The 21,909-nt window shown below is 36.0% G+C and overlaps 1 protein-coding gene across 2 annotated transcripts in view; it reads right to left on the bottom strand.

Annotated features, from left to right (window-relative positions):
- Window positions 1-21,909, bottom strand: part of CDH13 (cadherin 13) — a 484,188-nt gene that overhangs the window by 261,461 nt on the left and 200,818 nt on the right. For both annotated transcript variants that reach the window (XM_068411196.1, XM_068411195.1), the window contains exon 4: window positions 20,669-20,785. In XM_068411196.1, the coding sequence (XP_068267297.1) occupies window positions 20,669-20,785 (117 nt within the window). The remainder of the gene's footprint in view (window positions 1-20,668; window positions 20,786-21,909) is intronic.

Here is a 21,909-nt window from a genome sequence, read left to right as displayed (position 1 = left end):
TTGTCTCTGTAGCTCTAATGGATTGAATTCTCATTAGCTAGAGGTGAAAAAAATCCACATGATTGGTGAAATTGCTAGCACTAGAGAGCATTTCAAATCTCTTAATGACTTCTAGTCTCAAATTGGTACTTCTTTGCTGAGTGAGGGGTTACCCAGTTTATTGCGCAGAGTGCCTCAAACATGATTCCCTAGCCAGGAAACACACATAGGAAACTGGGATCTCCACACACATTGTGTTCATTCAAAAAGCAGAAAGTGCAGGTTTTCACAACAGTGTAGCAGTTACCTCACTCACCAAGGCTCAGGCAGTCCCAGGCAACATTTGCTCTGCTTTTCTGGAAAATTCACTCCTTCGTGCTCTCTATTCCCAACAGACATACTGTCTTCATTTAGCCTGCACTCAGGGCTAAAAAATAACCATTTGTTCTATCACCCAATGTCCCCTTCCCAACCAAGAAAGGGAATTGGAAAAGGAGGGAGACTCGTGGGCTGAAATTTAAACATATTTAATAAAATAAGAAAAACAATATCAATGCTAATACAAAAGACACAGTTACACTCAAGCCCATAGAGTGGCAACAAGTTCCTCCAGGGATCACAACCATTGAGAAGAGAGAAGAAAGAGGGAGAAGAGAGCAGAGCAAAGAGGCACCCCCAGCAGTTTTCCCATTTATAGTGAACCTGACATTGATGCTATAGAATACACCTGTGGGCCAGCCTGGGTCAGCTGCCCTGGATTTAACTGCTAATGGCCTTGATCACCATACCACAGCTGGCTACAAACTGAAACAAAATGTAACAGAAAATTGATTCTATTGATCTCCAACAAAATTGTAGACAATAAAATATTATTAATATTTATTTGCATCAAGATGCCTCAGTATACCTAATCCTGCCCTTGCAAAACTATTTAATTCAATTTTGCAACATCATCAATTACCCAAACTTAATTTATGGAGAAAATAGTCACTCTAGGTTAGTGTGATAATTCATTCCAAATTTTGTAATTTTCTTCCTCGAAAAACTAGAAGCTGAGACATAAAATTTAACTATGCATAACATCTACGTTTTCTGACTCAGCAAGCCAAAAGTTGTCTTCATTCCAAGCGAGGGTTTCTTTGTTTTAGTCTTTTCTACTATTGACATAGATATTTATATAAACATATATGCATAAACATATGCACTTATGTACAAAAATTGGCATCTGTATATTAAGATATAGTTTAATGTATGTGCATGCAAACATTAATGCACCGTCAGAAGTTTCACCTCAGTCTACACTAGTCAGCAAGAGAAATGACACCTAAGGCTGGCAGGTAACAAGCCAAATACATGCTCATCTCACTGCATTAAACCAAACTGCATATCAAAACTTGCAGTACCACTGGAACAAATGCTTTACTAAGGAAATGAAGCACAAAGCAGTAATAATGTCCACCAGAGCTTTTGCACTCTGGAAAAAGGTCAAATGTGTAACAGAAAATACAGGTGCTATTAACCATCCTTTTAACATAGTGAGATCTATTGCAATGACAATACTTATCAAGTATTATCTTGAGTATCCCAATTGCCACTGATTTTCTCTACTGGCAAACAAACATTAACCTGAATTAATCTAGTGACTCGTTTAGAAAAAGAACTCCATACATTTCCAAAAATCTCATATAGAAATCATCTGAAACTTTGAGGTGATTGCAAGGATTTTGGAAAGAACTGCACAACTGGTTGCTTTTAGCTCTAAGAGATGATTGTAAGATTATAAAGAAGATTTATTGATATCTCTCTGAGAATAAATAACAAATAATCCACAGAAGCAAACACAGAATGTTAGCTTTGTTGAGTGATTAATTACATTGTATTTAAAGTTTTATGTAATCTCTTTGATTAAGAAGCCTTATGCAGGAATTCAGCCAAATCAGTATCTTGTTGACCACCACAAACAAAAAAAGTCTTTAAGTCAGATGACATGGATTCTTCAAACTATTTTCCCAATTTTCAAAGTGCATTGATAAATAAAGATCTTTCCCTCAACTTGCACTATGTAACAAATAAAACTACTATATAATAATATGAAGCTATAAATCTCACAATCGGCATTGCCTACTTTTGCAAGAGACTCCAACAACAAAAAAATTAAATCAACAAACTCATGATTTAGTAAAAGCTTGAGTAATACCTTCCTTTCCTTAAAGATTACACACAGTAACATTTGGATGTTTTAACCAATAATTATTAGAGATGGGCTTAAACTGTAAATGCTCTGTCTAGATATCAAACATTCCCAAAGTTTAAGATGACCTTTATAGGAAGGTCTAGATTGAACCCAGTAATATACTGTATTCTGTTTAGAAAATAACTTTCTAAGCTACCTAACAGGCATTACTATTATCATGTACATCACCATTTAAGAAAAAGAAAAAGAAAAAGAAAAAGAAAAAGAAAAAGAAAAAGAAAAAGAAAAAGAAAAAGAAAAAGAAAAAGAAAAAGAAAAAGAAAAAGAAAAAGAAAAAGAAAAAGAAAAAGAAAAAGAAAAAAGAAATTACTTTCAGCTTCAAAAACATTTTTCTTGGTCACTTATCTCTGTTTTGATCCCATATACAACTGAGCTTTTTCAATTTTCTGTGAAACCTAGTCCATCAATACATAGCTTATGTCTTTTCATAACAAAAATACCTTCAAAAAAATGAATATTTCATGACATCTAAGCCTGCAGGAAAAAAAATATTCCATATCATAATCCATCAATGTAACACTTATATTTTCAGGCTCCCATCACCAGCTATTAACAATTAAAATTTTAGCATTCAAGAACACATATAATGCAAAGAACAGTAATTCTGTTCCTGAAGTTGAATAAAATTTACTTTTTAGAGGAATGAACTGGAAGGTAAATACACACAAGGACCTATAATAAAAGGTTTGATTTTGCCTGATGGTGGCCTGAAGCCAAGAAAAAAAATTGTAGGTAGTAGAAATAGATGGAATCTTTTTCTTTTTTTTTTTTTTTTTTTTTTAAAGCAACAGTACATTTTATAAACTTGCTAGTTGGTATCAGCCTGTGAATTTATCAATTATCAATACATAAATCTTAATTACAGGTATTATACAATTAAAACATCACTTTTTTTTCCCCAAAAGAAAGAAACAAACAAAACATTTCCAGGCTTTCTAATCCACTTGTGACTAAATACAAGATTTTTTTCCCTACATGTAGCAGAATTATCTTTTCTAACTGAAAACTTAGATGATTTCCAGTCACATACAATTGCTTACTATAACATTGCTCAATGTCAAAAAATACAATTTAAAGCTAATGGTAAGATTTTGTGAAAGTTTAAGCTGTTAAATTATTAAACTGTTACATACATAATTCTGGTGGATAATGGCTATGCATTCTGTATCTTGCAGAATGTAAATGTAGCTATTAGTGTGGAAAAAGAAAATCCATTTAACACTTTAGTTGAGGTGGAAGAAAAAAGAATAGAGAAAAGCATTCAAGAAGCAAAAGTCTTCACATTGAATAAACCAAAGCAAAAAAAAAAGGCTGGGGGGAGAAGTGGGATATTTTTGTAAAGTATTATAAGTGTTAGAAAGAAATTTACTCTCTTGTAGCAGAGGTCTTGCTTCTAAGATGAGTTTGAGTCAAGGAGGTTCTGTTGCATCCACAAGAACAAGTTAAGGCAATTTTAAACCTGTCCTAAAAAGAAAAAACTGTTCAAACCTGTTTAGTAGGGATGAATCTGATATAGCCAGGCCCTGCTACTCTAGGAGACACATCAGGATCCACCAGAAAAAGCTACACTGAGCTGTGCTCTGGTAACATCTGGCACAACGGAGCCTCAGAGACTCATTCACACCAGGAGTTATATAGGTGTCAGAGCAGCCTTTGAGTGGCTCCGATCCACACGTGTAACTTTCTGCTTCCTGTCGGTCAGAAACATGAAGCTGACATTAAAGTCTGGAAGATGGTCTGCTCTGAGTAAACTGGGATTTTGTTGCTTCCCTTAATTCTTTGAGATCAGGGTTTTATCCTATTATGCTTAACAAACATGTAATCCATCCTATAATGATGGAATTAAAATAGAATTCAGAGAGAAACATAGGTCATTTTAAACTGGCAAAATATAAATATCCAACCAGTAATTAATTGTTGTCTCCTTCTATTTAACCGCAGTTATAGAATGACTAAAACATCTAATGATAACAAATAAAAAGCAAGTTACTTGTAACAGTGCACCTTTAATCTTACTACATATTGATATAACAACATTCATATTGCACTTTCGTGCAAAAAGGACTGGACTTATCTAGAATATTAGTGAGTCTCTTTTGAAAACAAAATTAAAATGTTTGGAGATCCTCTGAATAATATGCTGACACATACAATGATAAAGGCTCAAGAGTGCACCCATCTTCACAAAGAATTCAGCAATATAATTAAATCATATGTGGTTTTATCTTCTAATTTAAAGGCAATGCGGGTCTGAAAGTGTAGGGATAATTAATGAGGTAAACCAAACCTTTAGATTCATGAAACAAGTTAGTTTCCCCAGGATCAGACTTTGTTGTTTAATTTTTACTGAAAATTAAGGCTTCAGGCATATGATCACAATTCTCAAATAAAAAATGAAAAATTATTTAGCTATTTATTTTTTGGAAATTAGTCAACAACACATCGTGGAGTTTGAAAAATAATTTAACAAGGTCTACTAATTTTATTAATAATGAAAATCACCTTAATATGTATGTTTCTATAGCTACATGTATTGTGTCTAGAAAGCAGAAAGATCTTAAAACCGTCCCAGGATTACCAGCTAATATGAAGATCAGAGATGGTTTTGAAATCGATATTTAGAAAGAAGAGTCAAGTTTTTTCAATTACAGACCATTCATTTCAGTTTCAGCCAAAGAAATCAATAGGCAAGAAAACAGACCTCTCGCCAATTAGGACTACTTCTCTAGATCTATCACTTTGGCACATCTTAGAAATCTTCAATTGACAACACAGTATATCAGCCTTAAACTAAATTTACAGAGCAGCACAACAATTTAAACATGACACTATGTCCAAAAATTTAAACCTACCAAACTCTCAATTTATACAGTCAAGACTAGAGATACATTCCCGTTACAACCACAGGTCTGAGGAGTGAGCTGTCGTTCGATTGCACTACTGTCTTTTAACAGTTTTGATATTTCACTCTAAAACAAGGGAATCATAAGCATCTTATAGCAAAACATGTCTGTTTACCATACACTAACAAAAACATTGCTAGTGTAGAATGGTATTTAGTGGATGTCAGACATATTCTGTACGCTTAAATCCTGTTACCTATCACAGTACTGTATTTCACTGAAATCCAGATATTACAGTTCTCACTCATAACATACAGCATCTCCTTGCCTCTCACTTCCTTGAGTAATAGGAAATACATATATCTAGAAAATAAATATTAGAATATTTACTTGTTAAATGTAGTCCTTCTCCAGTGCTTTGTAGATGAAGAAGTAGAACTGAAGCCTTAAACCACCCAGTTAAAAAGCCCAACTTCAAATGACCCTCTCCTCCAGGGACAACTTCTGCGTCATTAACACATTAGGACAATTTCACCTGAAAACAGCATGTATGTCAGCCCAGCATCACAGGCGTGAATAGCAGTAAGGAACCAAATTAAATTACAGTAGCCCTTTAAAAAACAAGGCAGCACTTTTCTCCAAAAGAAGTCACATTAAAGACAAGGGACTTCTTTCTGAGCAACCCTAGGAACTGCACAATATTCAGGAGCATCCAGAACTTCTCCTGAGGCTTTTGGGAGCCTACTCAGGGAGTTGTACTCAGTGCAAGACAGAGTGGCTGTTACTGACCACTTTATTTTTCTACCTATTTCAATAATCAGACATTATAATATTATGTTTTACATTACAGGAGAGCTGGAGGTGCACAAATGCTCATAAATGTCAGCAGAAATAACTGTTTAACTCCACTTTCTAACTGTGGATTACACACCATCATGCTGAAGGAAATGAGGCACCTAAATTCCCCTGAAAACATGGGCCTTGGCAACTTAAATCTCACTGCTTTGAGAAATAGCTTTCTGTTTCTAACATTGCCTACATGCTTTTGAAATGTGGAATGACTCTATAAATAATAAAGACATATTTGAATACAAGTAATGAGTCAGACATTCCTCACTCTTTGTCTCTGCTTTCCAGATACAGTTGCATGGTATATATTGTATTTAAAAGAACAAAAGCTTAAACGTGACATGGTTTGTGGGAATACAGCACTGCAAAGGAAGTATTTGTGCAGCCACCCGAGATCTTTTGGCAGTTTGTTACCTCCACGAAGAGCAGTAAAGATAACATGCGATTCAAAGATGAACCACGCACAGCAAATTACACAAGGAGAGTGCAGGTCAGCCCCAGGATACATTTGCCCCTGTATTCTGTCTGTAACGATGACCGATACCATCCTGTACCAGCATCAGAGCCCAAACCACGAGGCGGTAACAGCAAGAAGTATAGCCTTTACTTTTGGCCTCTACATCTTGTGACAACGTGTAGAGCATCACAATGATTGATAAAAATAATTTTTTTTTTTCCTTTCATTCCACCACCTGGTAGTCAATTGAAGTTCCCTAGTTCTTCAGTAGGAAAAGGAGTGGATAATTGTTCCCTGTGTTCCCTCCATGCAATCAACAATTCTGTAGAGCACCATCATATCCATCCTTAGTTGTTTCTTTTCTAACACGACAAGCCCTGTTCTGTTTAAACTCCCAGTTTCTTACTTCTGATTATATGCGTTGCCCTTCTCTGCAGCCTCTCTAAGTCTACTGCATCCTTTTTAACATGACATGACAAGAACACAAAATTCAACTTTCTATTTGACGTCTGGTAACTGTTAAGGATGGAGTTGCCTTTTTCAGACAGCAATCCACAATGGTTCCAGAACTGCTCCTGAATTTTATATATGATCAATCTGCAGTTATCAACAAACTCAATCATTCAGCACTGTTAAATCCTTCTGCAACACTATAATCTTTTCATTACTTGTGACTATCTTGACCCACTTCGGATGATCTGCAAACTCTGTCACCTCACTGTCTCCTTTGTCACCTTAGTGTCTCCTGTTTCAGATATTTTTTTACTATGTTAAACATCACAAATCACTGTATAAATCCTTGAAAATATCCATTGGTAAAGCTTTCCCTATAAAAATCTATTTCCACACTGATGTTTCAATCTCTTTTAGTGAAAAGAAGGCATTCCCTCTTAGTAGGGAAATCAAAGTATGGTTTATTGATCAGATTTATCTACGCCTTTGACTCCTCCATAAATCTTAATGCATTTATGAGCTGACTTGCCTTCAAAATAGCCATGTTGACTATTCACTTCATGATCATCCAAAAGTTTATCTATTCCAGTGACTGATACAGCTTGGCTTTGACTGATACACCTAGAGTAAGAGAGGGATTCAGTGGGCTGTAGTTCCTAATGCATTTCAAGGCTTCCTAGGGTCCTTTTTAAAAAGGATGGGCAGTATAAGACACCCACATTCCACTGCAAGTGAAGTCAATGCTTGCAAGTAGTTACATGCCACAGTTAGGAGTTCAGCAATTTCCTGTTTGAACTCTCTTCAAATTTGGTCTTTGCTATTTTATAATACTAATTTTTCTGGTTTAATCGGCACTCATTTCTTCTGACACTTCAGTCTGAGATGCTCCTTCAGACTCCTGTCCCCTGCCTTCATTAGAAACATCTGCAGTGTGACATAGCCTTCCTTGCAGTGAACACACTAGTTTCTGAAATACTTGAAAAACTTTTACTGGTAGCTTATAGCTTACTCTTCCATTTCAACAGGACTTTCACTTTTTAAGGGAGGTTGGGGATTATGAAGAACCTTCCTACAGTCTTTCTGAACCTCCAATGGAAGCAAAATTGTTTATGTTAACTGTTTGTCAGCTATTTGTTTTTCACACAGATTTACAAAACCCAAAATCTCCTAACAGTAAATTCATGACTGAAACCAATGGCAGATCCTGCTACTAAATTATTTGCAATGAGATAATTTCCCTAGCTCTTCAATGCAATAATTTCTTACTTTGAAAGCTACTGCATAAGTGTCCGCATGGTTCATTACACAAGCAGCAGGGAGTCCCTCCTTGAGAGGATGAAGGACAGAAAATGGCACCCTAGCTGTATTTTGCCTCTAGTCCTTGATTTAAAAAGCTGATGGGAAAATTCAGTCTAATTCTAAAAATATAATTAACTCTGACAGTCTAATAAGAATTTTAGAAAATTGTTCTTTTGAAAAGGATGTGAAGAAAAAAGTAGTTTTTGCTCTTACCTCTACTGTAAGTAAATATTGCACTAGAATGCATTCTACCTGTCTTCATCTGCTATAAATTATATACATATATGTGTACACATAAATTATGATCCGTGAACATGTGCTTGATTTGTCGCCAGAATTAAAAGGATATTCAGGATGGGGAAGTTTTCAACATAACACTTGTGGTCAAAGTTTATTTTCTTGTAAACGAGAAAAAGAACTGGAGAATACATTCAGCAGCTAGCATGTTCAGAGCTCCTAGCAAGTGCTGTGGACTACATCTGTATCTTTTTATCTGAAGAGTTTGAAATCACCAATCTTTGTGGAATCTTGGAAAAAAAAATACAATCAATTTTCTACTACTTACAAAGAGTGTTCTTCATCAGTATCCCCTAAAGGAAACAATATGCCTGGTTTTTAAGATGTCTCATTAACAGATAATTACACTTTTTTCCCAAAACACTGTTGACTGTATCATGATTGTGTTCTTTTTTTTAAAAAAAAAAAGAAAATGAGATAATTTATTAAATAATAATTATGCTAAGATTCTCACAAGAAAATAAATTAATTAAATTTAGTAATGGTACTATATAACTTTTTAAAAAATTAATGCACATATAGTAGACTCTATTAATTCAAATTAATTTTCATGTTCCAGTGACCCTTAGCAAATCCTGATTAGAAAGCCCAACAGCACAGTAATAATGGATGAAGTTGATTTATTATGTTTTCCTATTTAGAAAATTTCAGCATGCTCTGTATTGTTCATTAATTTTTATTGATGATAAAATTCATATAGATCCTTATAGTTTTTCCCTTACATAATTAGCGAGTTCCCCATTGAAGACATTGTTCTTTGACTATGTCTACTTTAACCATTATTCCAACCCTACAAGGAGCAATAGCTTCTTCAGTAACATTTAAGGGTTTGTTTGGCAAGCCAAAAAATCTGTTGAGGAAAGGCCATTATGCAAAACCCCTGCTTCTTTAGTCTGGTGTCCTAAAAAAAAATAGCATTTAAGTGACTACACTGTCTGATCCATTTTAGGCCTATTGCCTAGTTTCAACCAAATTTGACCAAAAAAAATCCAAAACAAAACCACCAGAGTTCCTAAAAGTTCCATGACAATTATAGCCATGTAAAGCTAAAAGACCTACTAACACCTGCAGAGACAGAAAGGTAAGAAGAGTTTGTTTTGCACATGTATATTCATTGCCCAGTCAGGTTCGCTGTAGCTCCAGGATGTGCTCTCTCTTATCCCAGTTTGAAATGCCAGAAAGTAGAAAATAACACCAGTGGTGCTGAGGGCACTGTGGGACGATTTGGGGTCCTTGTGCCTGAGGCATTATTACAAATAAGAGGATCTAGGTTTGTTGCAGGAAACAAATATTTGTAGGAAAGCAGCCTTCATTACTTCAATTGCTCATGAAAATACTTGTAATATATCATAAATCAGGTTTGAACATGAATTTCTGTTAAATTAATATAGCCCCTGAATTCAGGTTGTAGCCACACTCAGCTACATCCACACTCCCTCTTTTTTTTTTTTTTTTTTGCAATTCTAATAAGTAAAAAATACATTAAGACACATGTTATTGGATTATAGGGATCACTACTACTTTGAATTTCTGGATTTCATTGTTGTACAGATTTCTTTTATCAAAATACATTCTCATCTCCAGCAAGCTCAACTGCAAATATAAGCATAATATTTTCGTCCATGCATTGTAGAAATGAAGAGAAAAACTTCTGAAGCAGTGCAAAAATACTTACGATATCAAAAAAATAGATAAATTTGAACCTTGATGAAAATCCTATTTTCCAAATGTACTTTAATAATTTTCCTTATAAACATACTGAAATAAAGTATAACCTGATATGTATACAATCAGCTTAGTTCAGTCTTCCTTTGAGTGTCCTTTTTTGCCCACTACAATCTCCCAAGACGGTTGGCTTGATCAAAAATCCTTTCCCACTTTGATGGGAGAATTTCTGTTAGCGTCAATGTGATTAAGGTCAGACATCATTGTACAACAATGTACAGAAAAAATGTTTTAGTGTGTTCTTAACAGACTCCATGGAAGTGCTGAGTGATGAGGACAAGCTTATAAAGGCTGTTATGTCTCAGCTTAAACTGTAACTCAAGCTAAATAAAATTACTAAAATATCGTGCTGGCAAAATTGTGCAAATATTTTAACAGTCATTTCAACTCTTAGATAGAATTTATATAAATAGTTATTCCATGTTATTTACCCGTTCTTCAGAAATATAAGACAGATAATAACATGGCAGGAAAATAAGATATTGAAGAACAACAATGCAACTGATACTTCTTGACGTAAGAGCAGATGAAATTTCCAATGGAAGCAATATGTACTCACAGCAGCAACTTCTAGGTTAAAATGGGAACACCAATGGATGAAGGAAGGAAAGCTAAAGCCCAAATGTAATTGAATCCGACTAGGGATCTCAAAGACAAGAAGGGCTTCCATAAGTACATAGGTGACAAAAAGATGACTAGGGAAAATGTGGACCCCTTGCTGAATGAGCTGGGGGACCAGATGACACAAGGCATGGGAAAGGCTGAGGTACTGAATGCCGCCTTTGCCTCAGTCTTTACTAGCAAGACTGGCTTTCAGGAATCCCAGAGACCAGAGCAAAAGATCTAGAGCAAGGAAGATGTACCCTTGGTGGAAGAGGATCAGGTCAGGGAATACTTAGGTAAACCTGACATACATAAGTCCATAGGCCCTGATGAGATGCACCCACAAGTGCAGAGGGAGCTGGGAGATGTCATTGCAAGGCCACATTCGATAATCTTTGATCGATAATGGCAAATGGGAGAAGTGTCCAAAGACTGGAGGAAAGAAAATGTCACTTCTATCTTCAAGAAGGAGGACCCAGGGAACTACAGGCCAGTCAGCCTTACCTCGATCCCTGGGAAGATTATGGAGCAGCTAATCCTGGAAACCAGTTCAAGGCACATTAACAACACGAAAATCATCAGGAGTAGATAAGATGATTAAGGGACAGGAGCATCTCTTCTATAAGGAAAGGCTGAAAGAGCTGGGATTATTTAGCCAAGAGAAGAGAAGGCTCAGGGTGGATCTCATGAATGTATACAAATACCTGAAGGGAGAGAGCAAAGACCACTGAATCAGGCTGTTTTCAGTGGTGCCTACTGACAGGACAAGAGGCAATGGACACAAACTGGAACATAGAAGGTTCCATCTGAACATCAGGAAACGCCTTTTTCGTGTGAGAGTGACTGAGCACTGGAACAGGCTGCCCAGGGAGGTGGTGGAGTCTCCCTCCTTGGAGATACTTAAAAGCCATCTGGACACAGTCCTGGGCAACTGGCTCTAGGTGGCCCTGCTTGAACAGTGGGGTTGGACAAGATGACCTCCAGAGATCCCTTGCAACCTCAACCATTCTGTGATTCTGTCCTATAGACTGCAAATCACTCAGTCCACTTCTGAATTTCACAAACAGGGTTGCAAACTAAGTGGTAAAGGTGATTAAGCAGAAAGGTTAAAAAAAGAAAGTTGCCTTTAGAGGGCAGCTGGAAAAGAGCAACAGATGTTTTAGAAGGCAGAAGGAAAAATGTTTATTGAATTAAAACACAGTTGCCATTATAGACAATAGCATCATACTCCTTCACCTACCCTATTGATCTGTTACTACACATCACTCTAAAATGCAAGAGAAAAAATGCAAAAGAAGAATCATCCATGTATGATAAAACCAAAAGCGAAACACTAATTGTTAAAATCAGTTAGTAATCATTGAAGAGATTCAGCAGTTAGTCAGAAGGAAGAAAATTACTATTGTTCCCGGAGTGACAGGTATTTACTCCACTTTACAGATGAGCCATATATAATACATATAATTTTTCCTTCTGGAAATACTGTGCCAACCATCTTTTCTTAAAACCACTTTAACAAGCCACAGCTAGTAATATCATATTTGTTGCCAGTCCAGCCCACAAAATGCCTTTATTAAATTCTTTCATTAATGGTAGTACAAAGGTTGACAGTATGACAGTATTTAGTTTGTAAATTGACAGGGATAGCTATTTTTCTTCCTAAAATGTCATTCATTTGGATATTGCTTTATATTACACTCTACACTTGCTAACAACTGACTTTTCATAATAGAAATCCAAAGGAATAATTTGGAATGAGACAGGAAAATGATTGGATGGAGAAGATACAGTATTCAGATAACAGATCACATCTGAAGCAGTATGAATCAATTCACAGCTATCAAATAAATATCTTAATTGATTTAAAGGAAACTCTATGGTCATGTCCTCTCCACTGACTTCTATATTGTGCAGATCTCATCTTCTTGCTGGTAATATATTAACACAGCCCACTGTTAAGTAATGCTGGATAAGTCTGTTGCATTTGTCATTCTACTTAAAGTGTTACTATAAGTAGATTTGTAGGAAGAAGTTATACAAATTCAAGCTACCAAGCAAACAGAAATCCTGGATCAAAATATCCTGTTTTACCTAGCTGAGATTACAGAATTAGCCCCTACATCTTGTTAAGGTTAAAGTTTGGCCCTACTAAGAATGCAGAGATCAAGGTTTTGTTTGAAAGTATACATTCAATAAGAAAACAGCTTTTTCAAGCTGGACAGATTGAGGAGTTATTTCAAACAACTGAATTAAACCAAGACAGAGAAAAGTCAACATGGATAAAAAAACCTTTCCATTAGCCAACTCAGGATATAGAATCACCTTGGAAGATAGTAAAGATGAAAGTTAACAAAAAATCAGTATAGTTTCAGGAAAATCATGGAGAAACAAGTTAGGGAATGGCAATGGCAATTTAATTATTATTCCGCATCCCTAGAAGGGTCTTTCTGGCTGCTGCTGTCAATGGCACTCTCCCTTCAGAATATGCTCAGTAAGACCAGGTACAGAAACACACCCTACGTGTGATTCTTAAAACATGAGCCTGGGGGTTTATTTATGTCCAGGAAGCTGGAACATGCCTGGAGTTTTGAGGAGATTCTTTGGGTTTGTTTTTGCAAAGATGACTATAATTAACCATTTAAGAAAAAGACAACATTATGGAAAGGTGTCTAATATCAGGCATCATTAGGTGAAATAGCTGTTGCATCTAAAAATAATCCAAACGTTTTCCTTAAACTTGAGTCTAAAATTCAATTAGTGTGTCAATCAAAAATTAGTTGCTAGGGTTTTATTTCATCCTAGTTACTTTACATCGGTAATTTACTGGCAGGGACAGATTTTTTTTTTCCCCTCTGCCATCATCTACAACACAGTTTAAGATATCAACTTCTGAGATCAAAGTTAACACATACAATGTGACAGTTAAACTGTAGTATATTTTGCTGAACAGCTTCAGAGCATAAAATCTCTTCTGTTTGGTGGTCTCCTTAAGGTCATTAGCATGATTTATTATGAAGCAGGAAACTAAGTACTGGATATTTCAATACTGGGCAGAAAATTTAATTCCATCATTGCCATAGAACTGCTTTATCTCCAACAAACTTGTAACCATAGTAACTAGATTAGAAAGTACTCCTCAAATGTTTTAAAATTCTTTTATTCTTAACACCACCAAACACTGAAAAATAATGGTAAATTCTTATTATTTTCCAATTTTCCAAGGCCTTTGCTGCTCAAGTGCGATTCTTCTGAAAAATCTTATGTAAACAGAAGTATTTTAATAAGGCTTTCCATCAAAATTCTGTTAGTTTAAAGAGAACAAATGTATTCTGTTGGAATTGTGTATGTGACTATCAATATTGAAAAAAAAGAAGGAAGTTTGAAGAGAGACCTTTCAGAAACAGAGATAAATTTGAAGTGCTGTTTTCACTTAATAATTTGTTAGGACATCAAATGCATATCCTTTAATGAAAATTAATATGCTGTAGTTTAATAATTCATGTACTTGCATCGAAAGCCCTTTAATTTAATGGAGTGCTGTTCATTTCATTACATTCATTGCTGAGGTAGGTTGGTATTTTTCAGTGAAGGTCAAAAGTGTGCCATTCCTTCATGCAAGCCATGAATTTGGTCAGATGTTAAACTGACATCTCCAATGGACCATTCAGGTCCACCTCAGCAGGGTATTACACATTTTCAAGAACACTAGAATATCAGGAAACCTCTAAGTGTCTGTTCTGTCAGGATCAGAAGCAACTGTATTATGCAACTGTATTATGCAACTGTGATCATATATTTATCAAACTTTGTATTTCCTCCTCAGTAGTTCTGTTGGAAATTAATTCCTCTTCTCTGGGGACTAGAAACTTTTCTTCTAATCATCCGCCAAATTTTATATCCATTAGTTATTATGCCAGTGTATTCCTTTCGCTTAAATCATTACACTCACTCTGGATTTACAGAAAACACTGTGCTAGGCTGAACAAATTGAGCTCATATATATTTCTGCCTAATCTTAGTGTACTAGTCCCATAACTTGATTTTTCCCTAATCCTAACCTTTTTTCTTGTTGGATTAGAAAGAGCTTTATTTAGTGAGACTGTCTTTATTGCCTAAGTGCTATTCATCAATAACACCCTTTTTTTTCCCCCCCTTTTCAGTACATCTTTCTACCACTCTTAGTTTGCTGTTTGTTTATATATTCTTATCTGTGGATGTGTCTTTTCCTGCATAGAATGACAGACACGCTCCTGCGTTCTTTAGCTGAGTGCTCTCCTTGTATGTCATCAGACTTTGATGCAAGAAACCAGAATTACTTGTACCTGAGTAATTCCATTCCAGGAGCCAATCATTCCAACATCTCCCTGACAGCACCACTTTTTCATTTGCCACTGAAATATTCTTGCCTTCTGGACAAGTCAGAATTCTTGCTGATGACCACCTCCCATTTTCTGAGCATACTGTTTAGAACAGCCTGATCATTACATCTGATGTGATAATTTGAAAACAACCAAATGGATATTAAAAAATAATTTTAAGAAATCCACTGGATTTTTACTGTAGACCTCAGACCCACTTCTAGTTCCATAGTAAGAAATATAATCTCTCACTTCTGCATCATTCTTAGTAACTGACATGAAGCTTCAGACTAAGAACTGAGATTCAGACCTTTACCAGCTGAGAAGTTGGTACGGAGTCACACAGATCTCTCTCTCTTGGTGTTGGAAAGACTTTTACGTATAGCTCCTCTGTTCTGCACATCGTTCTGTTCTCTGTCAGCGCACACCATTATCTCCCAGACTTGGACACCCATTCTAGCTAGGTCCTTTCCCTCCTCTTCTTTTTAGACTTTCTGTCCCCACCCTCTCATTTTATACCTAATTTTCCAGTAGAACAAATGTACTTCTTAATTCAGCTTTTATTTTATTGTTGTTCTTGTTCTTCTGTGGTCTTTCATATGTCCTCCTGTAATCCTTCTCTCTAGGTTGTCTTCAAAGGTTGGTGGATCATGATCATCTCTCCCAACACTTCTATCACCTTCTTTTCAAACTTTTGCCTGAAGTTTGGCATTTTTCCAGGTGTATCTTTAGTACTTAACACTTCTCTTCCATGAAGCATATAATTTATCATATATAGCCTCAATCAGATAGCCACTCAAAAATAATAAGCTTCCTGCAGCTTTTCCATCCAGTTATCTTCAGTTTCCTCCCCTCTTCAGGTTTTTTCTACTGCTGCATTAACAGACAAGCTGTGATTTTCTCTTTATCTTAAATTCACAGCTCAGAGGAAGAAAAAACCCACCTCCTTATAGATCTTAAAGATTTCTATCCTGTTTGCTAAAGTGCACCACTTTTGAGCTTTTGTTTAGGTCAGTCCTGCCATCTAATTGTCATTTGGCAGCTGTCCACCAGCCCAGATCAAAGGCAGTGAGTATATATACACTATCTGATGCAAAATATCTGAACAAACACGCTTCTCCTTCCAAAAGGACAAAACAGCCAAGTAACAAAGAAAAAAAAATTCTCTTCCTGGCAAAAAATAAGGTTTTGCTTTTTCTTCATTCAGCATTAGTTTCCTACAAAGTCTCCTGTGTACCTCTCTGTCTTCTGGCCTTTACTGAGCATAAGTAGTCCTGCAAGTTTTTACCAGGCCACTCCTGGCTTCCAGATCTCATGTGTCAACAATTAAAATACTCATTCTTATGAAGCACAATTCCTTTAAATTAGAGAATCATGGATTCATCATATGTCCATCAATAAAATCCATAGCAAATCCTTTCAGCCTATATTAAAACACTCTCACTTTGTAGATATTCTTTCCTCCTAATGTCTGGAAGAAGAGCTGGAACTTGCTAACCATTTCCATAATCACCTTCCTGTACTTTGAGCTCTGCATTAGTGTAAGGAGTAAACTTTAAAAGGTACCATCATGCCATTCATCACCACAGTTAAAGTGTGTCTGGAGACTGTCATCAAATAGATGCACAGAACCACCACTCTTAAGTTAGTCTTAGAAAACCTTTCCATAGCATAGTGATGAATAACCTATCACCATAATGACAAGACAATCCTGCATCCCACTGTTTTGTACTTCATTTGACTTGATGTGGACAAATAAACCGGAAAAGTAACATATGGAGAGAGACTAAAAATTGAATATCATATCCCTGTGCTATATCAGCAAGAGCTAAACAAAACACATCAATAACAGTCAACAGTTGTAGCCTGGGCCATCTGGTCACAAAGGCCCATATTACCAAGACTGTATTAAAATATTTTAATCTCGCTATTTTCCCTCAGGAATGAAAGATAATATGCAAAAGCTTAAATTCTGCTAAAAGGTGAGATTCCTCTACCTACAAGCACAGCACGCCTATGATAGTTATTTAATTAAGAGATACCCTAAAGAAGGGTGTGCAAATGGCAAGGCAATAACCTCATTCCTAAGTGGGTATGTTGGAAAGCCAGTAACAGCACAGAGAACAGCCTCTACACATGTATTTCCTTGTTAAGCTAAACACTAATTTGAATTTTTGTAATTAAAACCCAATTTTTTTTCACCTGTCCAGTGCAATATCTCCTTCCTGATTTATATTACCAAACCTTAATGAATAAATTCCTCTAAACCCCCCATGTTTTTTGTTTATGCTATTGTTTCCTAATTGTGAAATAAAATGTAATTAATTGTTCTCCCCCTGCTCTCTTATTTTTTTCACAACTGTTCTGCTCACAACTAACTGCTAATAAGCAGCTCAGCTGTTGGTGGCTGCTGCAATCACTTCCAAACAACCTTGTGCATTTCCAAGCAACATAGCATGGGTTGGAAAGCAAGAGGCAATCACGACAGATGAATAAACTACACTGGTAATTCTCTAAAGCAGATGAAAAGAAAAATAACACACTCAGGGTGCAACTGGAAACCTACCTTTTATGTGGACATCCAAACTGGACCACATGATGGTATCAAACTAGTCATATCTGAAATTATCACTATCATGTATTTAATTAGTCAGGAAAGCTTCACATTCCTGATGAGCAGAAAATGTAACATTGCAGTAACAAAGACAAAAGCAAAACAGAAGTTGGAATTATTTTTCACACAGGAAAATATGTGGTTATTCCCCACACATACGCATATTATTATATTGGAATTCCTTGTTGGTAAATGTCTTTATTACTATGTTTATTGCTGTGTCTGAATAAAATGTAAACTGCCCCTCTGTTCATTCTCACAGAGGTTTGACTGGAAACGCCCATTACAGAGGAGCTCAGAAGGACAACGCTCACAGTGTTGAGCAGACAGAGTGAGTTCTTGTGAGCCCCTGCAGTATGAGACTGACTCTGCTCTTCCCATCACAGCAGACCTACACGAGTCCTCAGCCCTGACTGCTGGCAGCTACATGACAAAAGCTTCATCCAGAATCTGCTTTCCTTTCTTCTTCCTTCTCATTTTTAAAATTCTGTTATAACATGCAAATTATTCATTCTCTCTATGTTTTCTCTCTTCCCCAAATATTACAGAAACCAGAGCTACAAGATACATCTACAATGTCCCTTCACAGTGATTACAACAGACCAGAGAAAGCAAAGTTTAAGTCCAAGAGAAATTCAAGTACATCAGAAGCTGTAATTCATCAGCCCATGTAGTGCCCTGCTGAGGCTTCTGAAGATAAGCCCCAAAATACTGTGGAAGAGGAAATAAATGTGTTTCTCATGCCTCATAGAAGTGGGAAACTAAATTAATTTTTGCAAATTCATGAAGCTACATTCAGTTCACCATAAACATCTAAAGTTAAATGAAACAGATGATGAACTTTTTCTACACTTTGTGCAGGATCTGAAACAAGCACATGAATTGGGTATCTAAGGCTCTCTAGATTAGTACAGCTATTCTATTTCTGAAGACTTCATGGCCTATCTTACGAAGACCTGTGATGTGTCAAAAAAGACCTAAAAGAATTGCTTTTATTTTCAACGTCGATTCTGACTGAATTTTTTAGTTAGGGAACAATAATCTCTTCCCTACCATGTCTGAGGCTCCAAACCTTTTTATATGTGCTTTGTTAGGCATTCATTTGCAAATTACTGCAGTTGGCCTAGAATATTTCATTCCATTACTTTAAATATCTCTAAAATTTTTATCTCACTTTACACATAGACACTCTATGTTACTACTTGCAATAGCTATAGCCAAAGTACCCATGTCTAGATACCTACAATTAGAAATATATCCCAGAAAAAAATATTTAAAGACTTTTAAAACTGATGACAGCTCAAAGTATTTCAAGGTGCTGATCATTTGCAGTTCCCATAATTTGAACATTAGTTGAGGGTGGGTATTTTAGGGACTTTGAAAAAACAGACTACCCAATGCTTTTATACTTCTGTGTTTGTACGTCATCCAATGCACTTGTGATCCCTGACTAGCCTTTCAGGACCAATAACAAATCAAGATGACAAGACGCCAGGAAAATATTAAAGTACCAATAGGACCCAGTTCATCTCATTCTCCTTAAGGAACCTCAGTTACCAGGATGAGCATCATAAACTCCCAGTAAAAATACACAATGAAGGCACTTCTAGGGAGTGACTCAGACTACCTCAGACCTAAAAATTCAGTGTTCATGAGCAGTAGGGGTGGAAGGGGGCAGAGAGAAATAAATCAATAACAAAAGGAAAACTATAGATCTGTGTACAAGTAACCTTTTTAATTCTCTCACTACTTTAAAATTGCACAATAGAAGTCTTAAAAATTACCTATTTATCACTAACATATTAACCAACAATATTTCCTTTAGTTATTGATCATTAATTCTCAAACATTGAAATATGCAGGGAAAAGTTCAGAAATGGCTTTAGAAAGTTTAGGACACATTAAAAAATACTTTAGAAAGATAGAAAAATTTATGGAAGTTTGTGAGATCAGCATAAGTTATTGATGGGGAAAGGGGAGAAAAATTAAATCTTCATAGATTATTCTTTCTTTCTACTGACCGGAAAACAACTTTTCCTAATTATTAAAGTAACTGATTAGGTGCCAGCTGGCTAAATTACACATCAATTGCAGAGTAAAACTCTGCCCTCGGGCTGTGCATTTAGCTCTAGCAATCATATTGGTGGGAATTAGGAACAGACTCTACAGCTGTATAGGCAGTCATGTCATTACCACACTTACTAAAGTCAGAGCAATGCATAGGAGTCCCTGTTTCAAAACTGCCAACTTGCAAAATATATTCATGGAATTACAACTTCTGATGCCTAAATGGCCATTTGAACAATTATTGGAATTTTAGTTTTAATGATTTTAGATATACAATCTGTATATCTCAAGTTCTAGAAAAGCAGCTATTGGAACTCTTGTCTATCTGGTTCCCTGTAGACATGAAAAAAACTTTCCACTTCCATCAGACTTTTGCAAACAACGAAATAAAACTGAAAAGACCTGCAAAGATTTATTTTGTGTTTAGACACCAGAAATTAACTAAGGAATGAACAAGAGACATTTTTACATGTAATGCATTATGAATTCCTTCTAGGTCTTGGGAATAGAAACAAGATAATCCACATTTTGCAGTAGGATGGTCTTGGTAACATTGCTGGCCTAGATTTCAGCCCCAGTCTAACACACAGCCCCAGTCTAACACAACCTCTATTGAAGATAGCAGCTGCATGAAAACATATATCCCTGATTAACGGTTTTCACCAAAATGTATGCTGTTGAAGTCTGCCATGAATACAAACCCATTTTCATCTGTCTACACAATACAGACAGAAAAACAATCTTCCCATGTTTCATATTTCTTAATTTTTTCTGGGATATTACTACCAACATGATAGGCATTACAAAATGTTAAGAGAAATAGATCAATTACTTAATATCAAAATTTGATCCAGTTCTTTATTGACTTACCTTGCCAACAGATCTGGGGAATGGTGGTCTTTGATTTTCAGGAATTAATATCGGAGTTGCCAAAATAGCCCTTTTTTGTCTTGGAATTCCAAGGTTGCCTTCTATCTTAAAGATTTCCTAAAAAAGAAAAAGATCAATTACAAAGACTTTCAAAATAATATTCAGTTCTTTCCATTCCCATTCCCTACTTCTCCAGGCAAAATTAAGATGAACTACCAAATTCTAGGTTGTGTATTATATGTTTTCCAGCAATTAGTGACAACATAGCAAACTATTTATTTAAATCTGTCAGGTTACTGCACTTATTACAGTGACAGCAGACAGGCCGTATCCATTTTGTATTCCTGTAGACTAGTTTTAAACCTAAGCAAGTGTGTCTACCATCCTAACCTGACGACTGCTTAAATCATATATCTTAAATGAGGTCTGTCTTACCTCACACTTTCATGAGACCTGTAAAAAGCCACACTTTAAATACCTTAATTTTCACATCTCAAGTCACATCTATACTCGGTTGCATCTCAGTCCAGACTTTTAATCCAAGAGAATTTACAGGTGAATTTCTTAAGACTGTCACTAGATAATGAACTCTCAATAAACACCAAAAGCTTGTAAGTTAAAAATAAAAATAGACACCAAAACCCAGGTGTAACTTAGAATATCAGCTAGTAGGGGTTTTTTTGTTGAGTGTTTTGGGGTTTTGTTTGGGTTTTGTTTTTTTCCTTAGAGAAAACTTCATATTAATGTATCAGAAAGAACAAAAATAGAAGTGGTTTATACACAACTCTTCCTGCTGCATTTTCTGAAGTATTTAGTTCTAGCTGAGCTTGAGGTAATTGAGCACTTTATGAGCTACAGCAAACTCTTTACAGTGGCCTCTGGCCCCTAGAAACCTCTGTCCGTCACGCCTTTGCCTTCCCTCCCCTCCTGCTCTCTGATCCTCTCAGTGCGCTCTCTGCATGATCTGCAGTTTCCCAGAGACTATCCTCTTCCTTTTGCTTCCTCCTACAGTCTCTGTAACTCTCTTCTCCAAGCACAGTTACTACCAAGGTCAAAAACAGCCTCTCCCCATCTCCCAAATCTCTCCCCTTGATCCAGGCCCCTTTTTGGAAAGAAAATGAAAAAAAAAAATAAAACCAAAACCCACCAACCCCAAAACCAACTCGCCAAAAAAACAACACACAAATTGGTACTGTGTTGGGAATTGTGAAACTGGAAAAGATTTAGATCACTACTATTCA

The sequence above is a fragment of the Nyctibius grandis genome, chromosome 12, assembly GCF_013368605.1.
Source record: "Nyctibius grandis isolate bNycGra1 chromosome 12, bNycGra1.pri, whole genome shotgun sequence".
Lineage (NCBI taxonomy): Eukaryota > Metazoa > Chordata > Aves > Nyctibiiformes > Nyctibiidae > Nyctibius > Nyctibius grandis.
This window is presented reverse-complemented; position numbering and strand designations above follow the sequence as displayed.